General features: G+C 39.8%; 1 protein-coding gene across 4 annotated transcripts in view; it reads right to left on the reverse strand.

Annotated features, from left to right (window-relative positions):
* Positions 1–20,470, reverse strand: part of ptprk (protein tyrosine phosphatase receptor type K) — a 188,593-nt gene that overhangs the window by 63,050 nt on the left and 105,073 nt on the right. For all 4 annotated transcript variants that reach the window (XM_081379511.1, XM_081379509.1, XM_081379510.1 and 1 more), the window contains exon 7: positions 19,643–19,936. In XM_081379511.1, the coding sequence (XP_081235637.1) occupies positions 19,643–19,936 (294 nt within the window). The remainder of the gene's footprint in view (positions 1–19,642; positions 19,937–20,470) is intronic.

Raw genomic sequence — 20,470 nt, forward strand, 5'->3', positions numbered from 1 at the left:
GCATTCATTTTAAAAGAGGAACAGAGAACCGCGATCAAGGCATTTGTCGATCGGAAAGATGAATGAAGAACATACGTCACTTGCTCTGATTGGTTGTAGGTCTATCCAAATGAGTGCAGAGGCATTTTCTTTCCTGGTTCGGTTGAAACACGCCCCATAATCACAGCCCAATGGAGCAGATCAGACTCACATTCTGACTAGAATCTGAGTATGACGACGTCAGGCTAGGCCAAATCGCACGGGATAAGAAATCTCAGTAAAACTAGCAGGGTGGGAGGGGTAACTCGATTTACACACCGCTTACTGTCACCGCGTTGCTTCATGAAATATCATGTGCGCAAAACACTTATAACCTATATTTATATACAAAACAGTTAGGTCCGGTCGAACGATGCTAATTAAATACAGATTGGATTATGTTGTCAATAGGTACTAACCTAAAGCTAAACGAAGTTTCGTGCCTTTCGACCTTCTTTCTGATCTGAATGGTATGTGGGAAACACTTGAGTTTTTCCACAGACTTGTCCCACCGCCTAGAACGCAAATAAATGCTTTTCCAAGCGCCTCCATACTTGAAAAAACACGGAAAACTACTATTAAACAGGAAATTACAGAATATTTACATACATTTACATACACAGCGGGTCTATTCGCATGGGATTAATTTTTTCCTGACATTTTTACAGAATGTAAAAGCCGCCGTAAGCTTTACTGACATTGTCCGTAATGATCACTGAGATGCACATTCGGATGGGACTAAAATCACAGAGAAGCTCTGGTAATTATTACTTTACCCCACCTCTCCATGTTAAACTAGTCTTTTGTCCACAATGAAAAGAAAGCCGATAAGGTAATCCGTATTTGAACGTGACCCTTCAGTCATTCAGCATTCATCTCTCCTCTGGCCGTCGAGCGACACAGTGATACTTCACTTCCTTCAGAAGCTTCTGAAGACGGCTTTAAAACCGCCAAACACGTCCTCCGACTACTTCAGAATAAACGAGCAGCGAGAGCGCGTGTGTGTATAAATGAGAGGTTTACAGGGGCGACACTTGATCACGAAGGCAATTTATCCTCAAGTTCACATAATGGAGCAATGGAAGAGAAAGAGATCAGAGTAATAGGAGGCATTTCATTTAATTGCTATAAATTGGAGGTTCAGGGAATGTGAATGTAATTTTGAAGGGCTGTTTATCGGACCAGCGATAAATGTGCGAGCTGATACTGAAAAACTCTCCCGCTAGAGATGGGAGATGGATGGCTTTTCTCAAACAGAGGCATTCAATACGGCCTCGTCCATTGGCCTATTTGATCCCACCTTATAGGTTTCATCGACAGGTTTCCTCTAGCATACTTGGCCAACACAAAGACAGTCTGCCCACATACTTCCAGTAATCCCATTACTCAGGGAGCCGCACATGTCCAGCACAGTGTAATCATGGGTAAAGATCCAATACTGGTTAGCTTTAATTATGCATTTACACCACAAGTGAGACTCCCTGTGGGCAGGAGGGAAAGAGAAAACAGCCGAGAGAGAGGTTTGTAATGGGCCGCGCTTCATAAATTTCAAGACAATCAATGCTGCAGTCTGCTAATGGCGCGTGCATTAGCTAAGAAACAAGCACACACACACACAGCAGATGCACACCTATCTGACAGTGTGCGCTCCTTAAAATATGACACCATCAGCCCTTTATTATCATCCCAGATTTGGCTTCTAAACAGCAGTTGTTTATGGTACATCCACAGATGTGGCTCGTGTTTGGACTGTAAACTCTGACCAACGTGAGTCAGATGCTAAATATCGCTCTATTTCACCCGTCATGGCAGTTTAATGCTGTTGAAAACAATTCTGCTTCCTTCTGAAGCACTGTAAGTGCGGGCTAGCAAAGAGAAAAGTGTGCCGTAGGGCTGGGCTGACAATGCTGATGTCTCGATTAATCAATATCAATCAATTCTCGCTTTGATGAACCAATACTGATTGATCTTTTAGTCTGTGTTGTGTTAACTTCTCTATGATTGGTAGTGTGCCTGCCATCCAATAATCACAATAAGCTTTGTGCTTTGATACTTTTGATATGAAACAAAGTATCTGCACGTAATTCCATCAATAAAAGTGTTTTTGATGCTCTTCAATGTGTGGCGACAGATCTCTGTAACGCCTCAACAACCGTTCATCTCTTCCACTTTACTACTAGTTACAGCACCAAATAAACACGATGAACATCAGAAGGAATACTGAAAGTTACAGAACTTACTGAAATGAATCCTGTCTCATGCAATCCATCAAACAGTGTTTAACTGTGGAAAGACGTCAATAAAACAGCTTGAGAACAATATGCATTATATTCACCTCAGAAAAGCCATTCAATGACTATAAACTCGAAAGTCAGCTAGAAAAAGTCTAGAGGGGAGCATTTTGATAAATAGATGCACTGTTACATATTCATTATATTTTTACTTAACCAGTTCTTAAATATTTAATATGTTTGAATAAATCATGAAAACAAGTTTTTATTACAGTCACTGTTTAAATGTTTATATATTAACATCAAATTGGAGTACACACAATTATATCATTAATAAGCAATAATCTAAATGTTTGCATGCAAATCAGTTGTTAATTTTAACCTGAAATACTATTTTCCGACTGACTGTATAGTCTACAGTATTAGTTCAGATAAAAAGAAATTGTACTGTACGTGTTGTATATGAAAATGAATCGATATCAAATCATAAAATTTGGGTTTGGGTTAATACCCACTCAGCACTAGTGTGCTTGACAGCCGTTAGCATTGCCATTCATCTCAAAGGCCGTTGCTTGGCTGACGCAGGACCCCGGGGTGTGTGTGATTTGAGACTTGTGCTCATTCACACTCAGATCTGCAGCCAGGGTAGTTTGAGCCAATTTGAGGAGAGTTGGCTACTGAAGTTTTCCAGATTACAGTATCTTCCAGGGTCAAACGGGTCCACAGTAACCATCCAAACCCTGAGCCCTCGACGCCGCCATGGCTTACGCCGCCTTCTCTTCCAATTCTGAAAGTTTGAATTGTGAACTTCCAACTTGGTAAAGTGCACTAGAGCGATACTTGATGTAGATCTCACTGCCTCTCTCTCCCCCTCATTTCCAGCCCTCTCAATGCAAGTGGCAATATGGACAAAAATCTAGTTTTCACAAGGAAGCATAAAGAAGAATCATCATCTCAGACCTCAAGCCAGCGTCGCTCACAAACACGAGTTTGATCTCACCTGATAACCTTTTAACATCACAGATGTTCTTGCTTAAATCACTCTACACCACAAGCTTAAAGCAGCTTTTATCATCAGCCTTGACACGGACACCTTATCAAAGAAAAACTCTCTTTCTTTCTGTAGAGATTCTGCAATTGACAGAAACAAAGTCAGGCATACACCAGCATTGCTCTCTCAGCTGCTGGTCGATGATGGCTGAACCTGTAAAAGGTCCAAACCAGCCTGACTCGAGGGATGAATACATAACTAGCTCTGAATATCTGCTAATGACTGGAGTCCAGTCTCTTCTGACTGAGCAGAACCACACATCTGCTCATTCTGCCTGCGCTTGACCCGGAGCACCGGCATCAAATCCCAACGCTTCCCCAGGTCATTAATGAGGTAATCAAAAGAACAAACTCAGATGTTCCCCTGAGAAAAAGACCCCATTAATCTCACATCAGAAGAGATCTCAACAACGTCTCACCCTGAGCTCAGAAAAACTCTGCCAAGATCAAGTAACATTTTAATTCACAGCTCTATACTCTCATTAAAAGTCAACTATTGATTCATTTACTTTTCGTTTTTTCTTAGGAACTCCATAAAAATCACAGTTCACCCAAAAACTGCCTTCATTTACAAACCTTCATGGTGTTTCATCTTGTTTTTATGGAACACAAATGAAGAAGTTTAGCAGAACTTCCTTGCTCTTCTTGTACAAATAAGCAGTATCAAAGTATCATGCGTATGCAAACTTGTGACATTTTAAACCTGTGGCATATGATATCAAACCTGGTGTGACATGAAACGTTTGAATATGCACAAACACCAGATTTTCAGTGAATAACGCCTTCATTTTCAGCCTCTTAATATCGAACACAAGTCATCTGGACCTTTTCTGTTTTTATCATTTTTGCAGCTTGACATTATGGAAAAGAGCAGAACATCTGTGAAACGACATAAAGCACCACAGAATTACAATTATTCAATTATTCTTGCAAGTCTTTTGAAGTACGAAAAAGGGAACATTTGAACAATGACATTAACTCAGCGAGAGAAAGAGAGACCAGACTCACACCGCCACAGTTTCAAGCCCTAATAAAATCCCACTTCCTCCTGAATATGGCTTCTCTCCGAGCGTCTCTGTGGCTTCCCTCCATCTGTCTGTCTCTCGTCTGCAGGACTATTAGAGTGTGAAGAGCTGGATTAGTTTAAGCTTTTTCCATCATCATATGTTTTCTACTGTCAGGCCTCAAATCTCCCTCCCGCCAGGAAGCACAGAGGGCCCTTATGTGTTACTAGGCAACTAGGGACAGACCATAATCTTTGTTTTCACAAATAAACAAGCGAAAGAGTGAGATTATGGGTAGTGGGAGGTTTGTGAGCAGTCCTTCATCTTACTTGTGCCACCTGTCTCACACACACGCACACGCACACACACACACACACAAACTCTCACACAAACTCTCACACAAGCACACACACACACACACACACACACACACACACACACACACACACACACACACACACACACACACACACACACACACTAACGTGCCTATAGACTTTAATATAGGTTGAAATGTATCAGAACGTTCAGGGGAAAGTGTGTTTCGTATGTCCTGACAGCCCAGATACAATGAAATTAAAATCGACAGTCTCTTGTATTTTTGCACTCAATATAGCGGTATATGTTATATTAAATAAAAAGCAGTATTTTTGATCTAACTGAATAACTCTTCAGGCTGTGTGGGCAGAAGTTAAATGAGCAGCGAACATGAGCGCCAGAATGACCAGCAACTACTTTAGTTCTTTTGCAGAAACATTTCATTGTAAATTGGCAAATTTCTTTGTTTTGTTTTTCATTATAAATGAGTGTTATAATATCATGAAGAGGGTTATATTGTCAATAATATAATGAATGATATTTATGCCCTTGATTCGATTTAGTTTAACTATCGATTTGATTTCAGTTTTGCTGTTTTTATTTAAGCATCTACTAAATATCCACACTTCAGTTTTAAACTAAATGTTACAAATGAATGTTCATTAAACCTGGTGACTAATTCACTGATCACAAAGGCTCGGTTAGTTTCAGTTCACTCAATGATGTCGATTTAATCATGACAACCACACAATCCAGCGAGCCTCTAAATATTCAATCCAGAGCTTTTGTTGAGAGGAAGAGGAGGACATTTAAAAGATCCAGCATTCTTCTTTCAAGGCTTGAGAGTGCATCAAACACACACACACACACACACACACACACACACACACACACACACACACACACACACACACACACACACACACACACACACACACACACACACACACACACACGCAGGCCTCAGTGCATCCCACACTTGATTATGTTTCACCTTTTATCCTCCTCTGACAAGCGCTAATAAATCACTTCTTCAGTGGCAGCGGACATGAGAGAGCGAGGGAGGGAGAGAAAAGATAATCATAAAAAAACGAGCGTGTCGCCTTCCACTGTCTCTCCCCGAGGGAGCGGAGAGAAAGAAAAGAGAAAAAACTAATTCACACTATTCCCATGGGGAAAATGAAACAGTGAGCGTGTCACAGCAGCATCATATCAATTACCCATAAAGCAACGGGGCAATCTCGCAGCCCCCCTTAACGATCAACACATCAACATTTTCAATTAAGCGACTGGTGAAGCACCTTCCACAGCTCGCTCTCTGAACATGAGCATAGTGCACACGCGCACGCACGCACGCACACATACACACACACACACACTCTCCAGAGAGCTCTATTACGATCAGATGGAGATATTGTTCAGACAGAGAATGATAAATTCATTACATCATTGCCCATCTATGCGCTCGCTGTCTCATCTGGCCACTCATTAATTTCCAGCAGCACTTTGAATGGCGTCACCAGAAACTGTGTGTTTGTGTGTTTGAGAGTACTTGTGTTTTTGCTGTGCCGTTACTGTTGCGTTTCAGACCGCATTACCATATAAACTCAGTGAGCTGCAGTGTAAAGCAGAGCAGACAAACACACTCGCGCTCGACAGCGAGTCTCTGCTGCTCACCGAGGCTGCATTTATTTGAGCAAAAATACACTCATATTTTACAGTTTTTTCCAATTGCTAACACACTAAAATGGCATGCACAGCACAATTATTTAAACTCACACACAGAGAGCAAAACCTCTTCTCAAGTCTCCAAAAGTCTAAACACATTTTCTGCTTTACACACATTTTGCAATTCAAAATGTCACTTTTTAAACGCACTGAACACGGTTCTCTGTGTAACACAACAACAATCTGACATAGTCACATTTGCCATTTCAAAACACTGCCATTCAAAATGACACTCCGTGATCTGATTGGCCGATACATGTCACCTGACCAAACACCTCAATGCTTAATTGTTAACACTTTTTTTTTTTTTGTGAGCATATTTGTGTTCAGTCCAGTGTAAATATTTCTGCTGTGCGTATGTTGCACTGACTTGTTTGGTGAAAAATAAATAAATAAATGTTTCAACAGCATGTGTGTGTTCATCTGCAAATATTTCTGTGCTTGTGAACAATCTGAAGAATTTGAACTATTTTAGTATTATGGCAAAGCATACTAAAGATGAGAGCGCTCTTCATTATGCCCAAACAGTGTGTAGTTGGTTAGACAAAAATCTGCTAATATGAATGAAGTCTGCGCCATTTCGTGCAAAAGTTTCATTTTGATAATGCTATATGTAGTTGTGGTTGCAGTGCTTCATTTTGCAGGTGATAGACTTTTAGTACAATTATATGGAAATATTATTAATGTACATGCACTTTCACAGAAATATCTTTGATTTATCTGGGCTAAAATGTAATTTACATGAACTGGCATGTTCTGTGTATATACTCAGATTGCTTGTTGTGTCACATGCAAAAGACATATGATATGTAATGAATTTGGCTGGGTATTGACACAGATTTCACAATTTGATTAGCTTCCAATTCACAAACTCTTGATTTGATTTCTATTCGATTCATTTGGATATACATGAGGTACAGAAAATAAATCTTTCTCAACTAATGCTGTAAACTATACAAGGAACCCCGTCAGTTCATACATTATTAAATTTTTGAAGGTTCAAATTAACAACAGAATCTATTAATTCAATTTTTTTTATTTTAGATATAATGATCAAAAACATTTAAATTGCACATAAGGCAGTTTTTTAAATTAATTTATATAATTATGTTTCTTTTCCGATTTATTGCTGAAATATAAACATTTAAACAGAGGCTTGTTTTCATAACAGATTTGTTTTTAAGGTAAAATATAATGAATATGCATTAAGTGCATTTATTTATCAAATTGCTCCTCTCTAGAGTTGATTTTTGCGTTTATGGTCATTGAATGGCTTTTCTGAGTCACGATTCGTGACATATTAAACACTGTTTGATGGATTGCATGAGACAGGATTCATTTCAGTAAGTTCTGTAACTTTCAGTATTCCTTCTGATGTTCATCGTGTTTATTTGGTGCTGTAACTAGTAGTAAAGTGGAAGAGATGAACGGTTGTTGAGGCGTTACAGAGATCTGTCGCCACACACTGAAGAGCATCAAAAACACTTTTATTCTGAAATTTTAAAGCTAAGACTGTTTTGTATCAAAAGTAAAAAAAGCACAAATCTCACTGTGATTATTTGATACAGATGTGTTTGCGTGTGGCTTCTGTGAGGAAGTTCCCGGTGTGTGTGCGACAGGAACACTGCTCAGGGCACGCTGAACTTCTGAAGCACTGAGGATGGCGTGCGCAGTAGATTACCTTTCCTCAGATGGGGTAATATTTGGTGGCGGGCTCTTTTTCCATGTCATGTTTTATTCATCGGGTCGGGGACTGGCTGTGGGGGGGTTAGAGTTCGGTAATATATTGGGATTTTATTGTGCGGGGAGATTGAAAATGTTGAATTGAGATTCAGCATGTGGAAATAGACTGTGGTTTATGTGTGTGTGTTTTTTTTTTGCCTGAGGAAGGCCGTTGTAGAAGTGTGAGACGAGAGAGAGAGAGCGAGAGAGAGAGAAAAGGATGGTAGATGAAAGAGCAGTAAAAGGTAAAACGGACCGCGTACCTGCACTCCACCAGCATGTTCATCCAATTGGCTTTTTTGAAATTCAAATGAGGACTGTCGAGGACCTGATAAGCACGCAGAGTCAACACACACCTTAACCACTACACTCGCACAGGATTATGGGTAATAAGGGCAGGGAATAAATATCATTATATGTGCTCAAACCCACCTCAGCATGCCGAGGTGAAGAGAGTAAAACACAGGGGCGAGAGTGCGTGGACGGGTGATTTAAAGGAACATGGGACCTACTCACGTCTCATGATGCTACAAATACATAAGCAAGCAAAGGAAAACAAGAAGAAGAATCTTTGCAGAAAGTTCATGCTGCTCTTTTCCATATATGAAAGTAGATGGTGAATACCAAATGTAACACTATGCCACTTATAACAAGTTTTTGAAAGTTTTGAAAATTCTGAAAGTTTATACGAACCCTAAATTTTGCAGTCCGATTCCCATATTAGTTTATATCTGTTTGAGAAAGTAGTTAAATTCAAGGGTTTACATGGTTAAAATTTCCAGTCAAATGGATTACTTTAGGTCCACACCACTCCTATCAATCAGATTAAATTTTCATTTGGATCGAGCTCAATCGGATTGACTGAGGTGTTTCCATTGAGGCTTCTCAACCCTAACCCTAACCCTAACCCTAACCATTTCTGTTGTTATGCTGTCTATGGTGTTAACCATATCAGATGCCTTTGAGTTTTTGTCCAAACCAACTGAGACAAGCAACGTTTTGTCAGTCGCCTCTCCCGTGCTGCACAAGATAGCCCACACTGTATTCTCATTGGACCAAAGAGACGAGAAGAGACCGATTGTGGAAGTTTAGAACCATACATTATACGGCATAAAACACAAGGTAAATGCTACTATTAGTCAAAAAAAGAAAACTTTTTCTTTATTACGTGTGATTTCGTTGCACCATGCAGCACTTTCAGTGTGGAAAGAAAAAAATAATGGTTGTTGCTGAAAACTTATTTTTTTTCTACTTTCTTTTGATGTTCGGGGTGGGAAATATTTTTCACTTTAAGGTGATTCGCTTTGCAGTTGAAGATATGGTAGCACTGATCCATTAGGCCAACACTTTTGTTCAGAATAAATGGCCTAGCAGAGCGTGTTCCTATGACGGCTTTTTCCCCCATATGAAGCCATTAAAAGACCTATAAACAACTACAATATGTTAAGAGTGGAGAAAACCATCTGAATGCTGAAAAGACACAAGCACCATTAACATTAATATCCAGCACCAGCAATGCGTGGCAAAGAGCTCAAATAAAATACAGCGTGTGGCAGGAGAGGAAGTAATTTCCATTTAAATAACATTCTCTGGACATAAACTGATAATCTCCAGGCTTCATGATGTTTGTCTGCTGGATCTGGTTCTTTATGAGATAGGCTGGGACACCGAATATTGAGTAAATGCACAAACAGGATCCGCACTCCTACAGTAAAACAGGAAGCCGAGGTGTAAAGCAGCGACCGCTCTCAGAAGAAACTAGGACATGTAGGAGTGCTTCACACAAACACATGCACGTTTAATGAGAGAAGGGAAACAAATGAGTATGTGAGAAACTCAGCGATTTATTCCCCTCCACGACACACACTCAAGGTACCTGATCGATGTCTTTCAAGACCTAATCAATCGTCTTAAACCACAGGCTAATGGGCTTAATGACCTCTTAAAATATCCAATGGATTGAACGTTAAAATTAAGGTTATTACAGTTGCCTTGACATACTCTACGATCAGACTGAAATCATTAGTGGACAAAGCACAACACAAAACAAGACCTGAGGTAAAGACTGAGGAAGCTGGTGGGGTGAAAATGTAGCTGACCTGTTCGAACGGCCAGGCTTATTTACTCAATCACTTGCACAAACACACTTCATGTAGATTGATAGAAAGAATGAAGTGTGTGTGTGTAACAGAACAACGGTTTCTGCTGAGCTGGCATGCCTCTAAATAGAAGTAATTCATATGAGAGAAAACACATAATATTCTAATATTACCAAACCACCAGATATTTCTTCAGTCTATTCACCCAAAGCAAAGTAGCACTAAAATAAGTATTGCTTTTCTTCACATCTGAGAAGCTGTAATTCCCCAGCTAATTACCCCTTCTGAGGCTCAATAAACATTTGGTTCTACCAACATTTAGCACAGTTTTGGCTACTAGTGAAACTTAATTGAAAAGTTCACCCAAAGATCATCCCATTCAAAAGAATGATCCGGATTCTCATTAACACGCCGCAAATGCTAGCGATAGAGCTTAAGTGCTGCTGAACATGGAACATTCATTTGGAAGTCCACCATTAGACCTGTAGACACTTGCCTTTAACCCTCAGAGGTCGGAGATCACGCCGGCGTGATCTGCTCGCTTTTTTCCTTATGAGTTGAATTGAGACCCCAAATACTCTTTTGACTTTGATTTTATAAAACAAGTTTCATACATCAATCGATTCTGTTAAATGTGTATTATTTTTGTGTATACTCACAATAAAAACAAAATGTTGTGCTTTTTGCCAAATAAAGAAAAATAATCACGAAGCGAGTTCTGCCTTCTCTCTGTCCGTGTAGTCCATTCTGAAACGCGTCCGAAAATGAATCATAACTCAGCGAATACTTCTCACACAGGCACGTGAGATATGTCTTTATGAAGCTTGAAATCTCCTCTTTTAAATGAAGTAATTTATATAAAAAACAAATGTTTTTAACTCATGTAATCCCTTTGAAAGCAAGGAGAGGTACCGTTTTTCCTTCTCCCTTCATTATCTCTAAATGAGCTGCAGCCGCCCCGCCCCCGGCGCGATTCACATGTAAATAGTTTACCTGATCTAGTATGCATCGCATACGCCCCCCGATCAATGCCATAAAAACACAGTTTGTTCATCAGACTTCAGACTGATAGTTCATCGCGTTTTGAGTATGACAGGCTTCTCCAGTAATAAAGACTCCCTTCAGATGATTCTGGACAGCGAGGAAGAATGCACCTTTTCCTCAGAGGACGAACGACAGCATTTTGAAGAGCGAATTCCGCCGAGAACACAATTTCAGAGTAAGTTTTACTTAAAAGTCTTTTGTCTTTTATTTTTCGTGTTCGCATTTATGAGGAAAAAACAATATTACGTGACAGTTCTCCATTATGGACGCGAGCGCTCTAAAAAAAGCACTAAAAGACTTTCAAACTTTCACAGAGACCTCAAAACAGAAAGTACAAATCCTTTCTTTAAAACGAATTTCGTTTTGTATCAATTGTATCTTAATTTTAATAATTTTTTCATTAACAAATTTCCTGGATTTAAAGTAAATATAGGCTAGCAATCACAACATAAGGTGCTTGAACTGGAGATCATCATGAACCAGACCGTAGCCTATACTCGCCTCACATGTCTAAAAAATGTGAAATATATTTACAGAAAGCTGGTTCTAAACAAACCATCCAAAACACTAGCCTACTGCGAAGATCGCGAGTCAATAGCCTATCGTCAACTTCATCTTTGCCAGAAGTTAAATTTAAATCGCGTGTGTGAATGAATGATGATGTTTTAGCAAAACTGAATTGCTACTGAGATGAGTAAAAATCGACTGAAATATGAATACATAGATAAAATGTAGGCCTATAATCTTTTTTTTTTTTTACAAAGAAAGAGTACACTTGAAATATTGTTGAAATTGTAATTATTGTTGTAATTGTAACCTTTTTAATAAAATAGCAAAACATATTTACAAGATAGATGTAAGCAAAATCTTAAATGGTCAATATAAGTCTTCTAAATATATCTGTTGTTCTTGTATTGTGGCTCAGTCAGTTTCACACCTGAGTGAATGGCTCATCATTATGCAAAGTGGGTGGGACACTGTAATCTAAGGTGTAAACTACTCCTCCCCCTCGCATATTGGCTTTCCAAGCAAAACCTGTTTTACGTCAATTTAAATCAATGTATGGTTTTATGTGAACGATAAAGCAAGACTATTTTCACATAATTTTGAAGAAAAAACACTAGGCGAGGACATCCATTTGTCAAAAGTCTTATTGACACATATTTACTATGTGTTTTGTGGCCTTATTTCAGAATTTTTATTTTTTATTTTTTTCAATAACCACGCATAAACATTATTCTCTCAAAAATGAAAACATGTACATACACATGGCTCACATATTATGGTAGCCCTGTTTGTGCTTTATAGAGTGAATTTACACCTTTGCCATTAATATGTTTATAAGCAACTGAAAAAAGCACAAATGTCAGGGCATGTCAGAACATCTCAAGGGCCCCAAAAACAGCCCAGACCCCAGAGGGTTAACATTTACAATTGGCTTCATATCAACATTTCACAAAACAATGCACTCTATCATAATGCAACATGCAGCATTTTTTAAAATATAAGATCCATCAATATCGAATGGCCCCTCATAAGATACATGATGTACCACAGTATCTAATAATCAATCATATGAGCACACGAACTGCATATTTAGACCGGTCTGCTTAAACACAAAATGCATGGGGGCAGAGAGAACATAAGGCATGCTGCAAGAGGCTTGTTTATTGTACTTACCCAGAAGGCTTTCACCTTGACGGACGATGACAATTACCGATTAGATTCATCCAATCTCACATTCTGCCACATAGGCAGAAAAAATGGGAAGCCGATGTTTCCTGAAATGGCCGATGTTCATTTGTGATGTAGCTTAATTGAAAATTGGCCTGCTAAATCGAGCATGGCGTGCACGTGGGCCTTCGGAGAGCTTGCATTCAGCACAATCAGCACTCTAACCGCACACACTCATTTAGTTCATGATAATTACAGCACCTTTTCTCTCTCTCTCGCTACCACACAACCTTATACCTACACACTGTGTTCAAAGTCAAACAGTACAAAACATACAGCCTGGACAGGTACACCCATATGCGCGCACACAAAACCCAAAGAAAACCAAGTAATTCCTTCCCCTCTAATGTAACAAAGTAACACATCTGTGTTAAATATAATAGATTAGGGATACACCATTTTGAATATAATTATGAGAATTAAGGGTCACAGCTAATCGCCCATGATGGTTTGAAAGGTTAAAGATTTGTCCACATTGATGGACGTCATGCATTAAAGGATTAAACTAATAGACTTGTAATTTCATTTGGAATCATCAAAAAAAAAAAAACTTCTTTACACATGGGTCCTTCAATTTATGTTTATTTGGCATACTTTAATGTATTATACTTTATACTTGTATCTATTACTAGATTACAAAAATCACTGGGCTAAAGAGCTAATTCACTATCTGTGCTGGAATCTGATTTCCATGAGATGTAATCTTAATTGAAATTGGCTTCAAACGTGGTCACTCTACTCAAACTGCTTTCCTTGCTGTAACCACAGGACATAAAGTAAGCCAGAGAATCCTCACACAACTCCATGCTAATTTTCTCCAGGTCAGCACTTTCCCGGTTTATATCCTACTTGGCCAACATAATGATGTCCTAGCAAGAAGTACTCCTCTCAGTACACACTCCCACACACTCATCACTGGGGTAGCTCAGGGTTCGGTGCTGGGACCCCTAATGTTCTCCATCTAGACAGCTTTCATTTGCAAGTGGTTTATGGGGATATTTTATAAATTATACTCTGCTGTGTGGACCACATAATGATAACTCATCTTGGCTTGTGTGGCTGTCAGTTGCCTAGACACCCACTCCCTGCAGTCTAACATCAATCGGTGTCCTTCGGCCGGGATGCGGTGATTAGCCACTTCTGGCCACCTAGAGCGTCAGACTCTCCACATGAATGGCCAAACAATTCTTCTTCTTTACTTTTGGGGGTTAGTGATCCATTACAAAGATCTGCAGTACAGCAGAAACAAACTTTGTTGCATTATTTTCCTGTTATCACTGTAAAGATGCTTTGAAACAATCTGTATTGTAAAAAGCGCTATATAAATAAAGGTGACTTGGCTTGACATTAACTATTAGATATAGATGACTCTCCAAGCATTTCCAACATTGGAGATACTTTGCCAGTTTTCTTTTTGTAGAAAATGGTTAAAGAGCCAAGATCAGAGTACTTTACTTCCTGTTTCAACAAACAGTGCTTCCTGTTACCACTGACGCTATTTATAGACATGAAAAGTCTATAGTTGTATACTGCATACTACTGTATTAGTAACACTTCACAATAAGGTTTCATTTGTTAATATTAGTTAACTAAATTAATTCACATGAACAAAACAAAAATGTTTAGAGGGGTGGTTGAATATGATTTGACTTTTCTAACTTTAGTTAGTGTGTAATGTTGCTGTTTGACCATAAACAACATCTACAAAGTTACAACGCTCAAAGTTCAAAGCAAAGGGAGATATTTGCTTTTACAGAAATCGTTTTTTAAGGACTACAACAAACGGATGGTAGAGACTACACAACATTCCTCCTGAGTTAGTAACATCACTAACCCTAACATTTACATAAACCCCGCCCCCTGAACACGATTCATAGATTATCAAGACAGAATATGCTAATCAATGACTAGAAGATAACTCCACATAAGCTTCATAAATTCACCAACTAACCATTCAGAAATGTCCTGTTGCTTCTACATGTTGTCACTTCTTCTTGAGTCTCTCCATCTTTCTGACTTCGGTTTGAACATAAAAGACTAAAAGTTTTTGAAATTTTCAGTGTGTGTCTGTGTGAGGTAAAAGGACACAAGCTCTTGAAGCTCCGCCCCCTGTGCCGGGAGCAGCAGCTCATTTGCATTTAAAGGTACAGACACAAAAATGGTGTGTTTTTGCTCACCCTCAAAAAGTGACAATTTTAACATGCTATATAAAAATATCTGTGGGGTATTTTGAGTTAAAACTTCACACACACACTCTGGGGACATCAGAGACTTATTTTACATCTTGTGAAAAGGACATTATACCACCCCTTTAAAGCATTTATTAATCTCAGTTAATGTTCATTTTAAAATGTACTAACACAAGTTGTATCTGTTAATATTATTTATTGGACCTGAGTTAAAATGGGATTTGACTTGGAGGTGAAGAAGAGACACCATTTTCTCACGGTTTCCTCTGCTGTCAGAAAGCAAGCTGTGGTGGTGGTCTCCTCTGAAGGCACAGCCTTACAGACAGAGACTGACGGGGAGAGACGGCACAGTATCAGAGAGAGAGAGAGAGAGAGAGAGAGAGAGAGAGAGCAGCAATACCAGATGTGCCACTACATCCTGCCCTCTGGCTATCAGACACATGGGAATACGACTTTCAAGCGAATCCGAACACACTGGAAGTTTGCAATACATCCATTTTTAGAGTATGAGAAAGCCGTCAAATGTCTACAATTTGGCAACAGAGCTGTCTGTGCTTTAACAAACAGTTCAAACGAGACCTGTATGGTCATAACATAAATGTGCGGTTATTTTGATATATGTCAAAGAGTGATTTGATTTGTAATGCAATATGATAAGACATTTAAAGCTGAAGTGTGATTTCAACTGTTTTCAGACTGATTTCCTGAACATTCACCAGCCAAAACAGAGACTATCTTCAAGAGAATCAACATATGAAAGGTTTATAATTGGGACAGAAGAAAGTATTGTAACATAACAAAATTACACACTTCAGCTTTAACATCTCAAATGACTGACATTGAAACATCACATTGAAACTGCAGCGCTCATGTTCAACAGGTTGTGTGATGTTGTTTGACTATTTATGTGAGTGTTTACACTTGAGTCCTCTTTGAGAGAATCAAAGTCACACCTCTTTCAGTTGACCCAGAAGTGAACCAGGCAGTTCATATTATAAATGGATCACAAAGTAGATATCCTTTAGTTGTGATAAAGCCATTTCTGTGTTCAATAAACCCGAGAGTCTGCGTCGACGTCTGTCTGTGTTTCATCTGAGCGGTGTCGAGCAAAGGCCACTGATTCAATTCCATCTCGAGTTCACGCTTATTTCTCCAGACATCATTATAGACATTGCACTGACTTGTACAGTGATGACTGAGGCAATGACGTCTCATTTATTTAGCAGGGAATCATGGGAAACATGATCAATTTGCTATTTTAGGGAAATAGCTTGACATTTGTACAAAATAAAAAGGCAGGGGGAGATATGTCTGGAACATTGTCATAATGTTTTTTCTGGCAGTGATAATCAGGACACGTGTGCACATAGGACCTGCATTTCAATACCATGTTCTCTCTCTCTCCGTGCAGTGTGTCTACAAAAATAAAATAATAATCAGACATAACCTTTTCCAGCCCACAAGTTCAGCAGAAAGGGAATGTTCCTGAGCAGAAAGATCAGTGCTGCTGTTGTAACTTTGCGTTATGAAAAAGATTACATTCCCATGACATCAGGAGGAACTGAATCTAGTTTCATATTCACAAATCACAAATGAGATAATCTTAATATCGCAAAAGTTTCTCCTACACAGCGTCATGATTAAATTGAGAACAAACGCTGAAGGCTACTGGCTTCTTATATGTTTCTCCTGACAAAAAGCCTGTAATCTTACAAGTTTCCTCTAGAGTTTCAGAACAACGTCTCAAACTGTGCTCAGAATAATCAGCCTATAGGAATGATTTTTTCTTAAATATCTAGTTCAGTCATGAAACTGCAGATGGCGCAGGCTGATAAGTCCTTCATGCAATCTGTAAGCAATCACATCATTACCACATGGCACAAGCTGATTGGCCTCTGCTGATTCTGTAGCCAATGAGAATGCTTGCTCAACATTTCAATAGTCTGGTTCAGCGTTTGCTGTAAGCTAGCGTGCTATCAGAGTTCCTCTGAACCCCTCCACCTCCCCAGCTCCACCTGCCTAGATCTGCCGATGGATTTATGTACTGTATGTCTATTTATGCGGCAGCAGCAGCAGATCTTACCCGCTCACAGCAGCGTTTCTGTGTATCTATAAGCAGAAGTCCTACCAGATACTAGATCTGCAGCAGCGTAGCAGATTCATTCCGCCAATTCCAAACACATTAACACTGCCATATTCATTAACATGCCAAAACTATCCTGAGAGTTGTCATGGTTAAAATGTGATAATATAGCTTTAATATCAAAACCGTGTCTTCTAAAAAGCAACAAAATTAACTGGAAATTAATTTCGCTTAATTTTCCTGAAACCCGCCTCAGTAAATCGCACATAATACTATTATTCTCTGTTACTTTGCATGTCTGAAAGCAGAGCGACTTCCTTTGAGATGAATGGTGATGCTGACGGATACTGTTCTTCTCCATGTATTTGGAAAAAAACTTGGAGCAGGGGGATATTGCTCTGAGCAAGTTTTTAACTCTGTTAAGGCCGGAGGGGCTTCTGCTGATTTCAGAGGTTTCAGTTGTGATAAAGCCACACCTAATTATGAGCTCAACACACACACACACACACAGGCTTCAGAGAGTGGAAAGAATCAGTGTGTTTGGCTTGTGCTCAGACACATACAAGAGACGTTGTTCGTTCAGGAAGTTACGCCTCCTCTATGTCGCCCTTTTCAAAATGCATACCCGCAACCAAGATAAACTATGCTGCCAAACATAATAATATTGATAAATGTGAAATATGCACACGCCACACAAGCGCCAGACAATAAGGTTTAGCAGGAAACTAACCGACAGAGAGAGACAGACAGAGAGAGAGAGAGAGAGAGAAAATGTGAATTTAAACAGAGCACTCGGGCAGACTGGCACCAATCTAAATGTAATTGTGTAAATTCACCGGTTCCACTCGGTTCTCCCTGTCCGAGGTGAGATAAGCGTGTGATTGGCTAGAGGGAGATGAAAAAGCCAGCGAGCGCTCCATCTAAAGCCACGTCTAAAGCAGACCTGGAAAACGTCTTTTGCCAAAATAAAAAAATAATAATATGAAAGTTCAAATGCGATTGATGGGGGAGAGGGGCTCCTGTTTGAATTTCAATCAGAGAGCGAGCGAGTGGGTCGGCGTACTGTGCCGCCACTGGGGACACAGAGAATCTCTCTGTAATGAAACCATGCATACGCTGCTCTCTCTCTCTCTCTCTCTCTCCCACTCTCCGGAAGACGGCCGTAGCTCCGTGCCTCCTCATACGAGCTGTATATCTGTTCTCACCGAATCTTGCCACGTTTAATACGGGCACCATGGAAACCCGCGGAGAGAATGGCATCACAGAGCTCAAATGAAGGCACAAGGCCCTTATATGCAGTGTGACTGAGTGTTTACTCTCATACGCTTCCAATTTTATAAGGGCGGTGGTATACAGCGCATGGTTTGAGTCATGATTAACATATAAACACACACCACACACACACACACACGGCTCTTAAGGGTGAGTGGCATCGATGATAACAGCTCCACACTCTCTCTTGTTTACTTTGTTTTCCAATTATGTTTCTGAAGAAGCTCCAGGCAATTATTTATGTGCAAATACAACACACCGAGAGGGGGAAAAAAACACTTTCACTAGAGGTGTGCTGCTGCAAGAACAGGAAGACCCTTGTTTCAATGTCGCTTAAGGTTCGTTCTGAAACTGCAGCTGAACCCAAACCTCCATCTGCTCCAGGGGAGCCCAAAGCCTGTGTTTTGTCTCTATTGTGTGTGTTTGTGTGTATGATCACAGCAGGAGTGTGTACACAGAAGAACACCCAAACACCTGTGCAAACCTCCTGTATTTACACTTCTATGGACAATTCACCCAAAAATGAACATTTTGTCATCATTTACTCAACCTCCTGTCATTCCAAACCTGTGTTGTTTTGGACCCCACTGACTTTCATTGTGTGGAAAAAATGTTTTCCACAGAAGGAAGGTCATAAATGTTTGGAAGAATTGATGACAGAATTTTTATTTTTGGGTAAAGGCTATTTGCATAATAGTTGCAAACGCAATGAGACTGGAAGTCATTCATTTTTAATAAGCATTGGCAGTTAATCAGCTAACAAGCATGTCACACTAAACCGTTCAAAGCTTCCCAGATAGCAAATTGGTATTGGGCCGGATCTGGTTGGATTTCGGCTGCTTTTAGCCCTCATACCACATGAAATTACGGCCCAAAAGCTACTTGCCGATAGTAAACCAGAAGTAGACCAAAACTCCCCAACAACTTCTTCCACGTCCCCAGAAACTGGCCCATAACAGAGCCAGATGCTTTTTCCTTAAGTCCAAAGGAATATTTTACGATCCCTGAAATCTCGCAATATCGCAAGCAAAAAATGTAAAGTGCTTTAATCGCTGCCAGCGTGACCACCTCAAGCAACAAAATGAATATGTACTTGTTAATGTCATGGCACCGTAGTGCAGAATGGTGTGGGGGGGCCGAGCAGACTAACCTGCACACTTGGTTCTGGTGATGAGAGCCGGCCCGGGCTGTCCGGTCCCCCCCTCTCCCGGACGGGTCAGCAACACTCGGATCTCGTACTCCGTGTCGGGATCCAGGTGCCAGAGTTTGTAATTGGGCGAGTTGACGGCGTGAGTCTCGGTCCAGCTTCCAGAAGTCATCCTGTACTCCACCTCCTTCAGGATGATGGGGCCGTCCCCGAAGATGGAGTTGGCGTTCAGCTGGATTAGCAGGTATGTTGGCCCGACGCCCAGCAGCTGAGGAGGAGCGATGGGTCTCGGGGGCTCTGGGGGAATGAAGATAAACCTCACATAAAACTGGTTCACAGAGAAAGACCCGGCTACATGTGATCATATCTTAATCCAAACGATCCCAATCTGTCACATAGAATCAAAAAGTAAATATTTTATTAATCTAATTTTAATAATCAAATTAATTTCATTTCAATAATATCTGCGTTCTGAATATCTGCCATATTTTGCAGGACACTTGAAGGCCATTTATAAAAAGTCAAAAAGTCATAGTTTAGTTTTTCATGACCATTTTCTCTGAGCATTGTAAACCTATACTCGCATATGTAAATTACTTTAATGCTACGATTGGCTAACCTCTAATAGGTGTTGCTTTGTAAATGTGGGTGGTCGTTAATGTTAATGAGCTCATGATTTCTGAATGAGGGGTTTTTATTTTTCATTTTATCATCAGTAAATGTTCCTGGAGTCAGTTTGAATCAAATTTATTTCATTTAAAAAGAGCACATGTATTTTTATTTTAACACATTTTTAATTAGTACACTACTGCAGTAAAAACAAAAAAAAGC

This window comes from Scardinius erythrophthalmus (genome assembly GCF_964197995.2).
Source record: "Scardinius erythrophthalmus genome assembly, chromosome: 11".
Taxonomy (NCBI): domain Eukaryota; kingdom Metazoa; phylum Chordata; class Actinopteri; order Cypriniformes; family Leuciscidae; genus Scardinius; species Scardinius erythrophthalmus.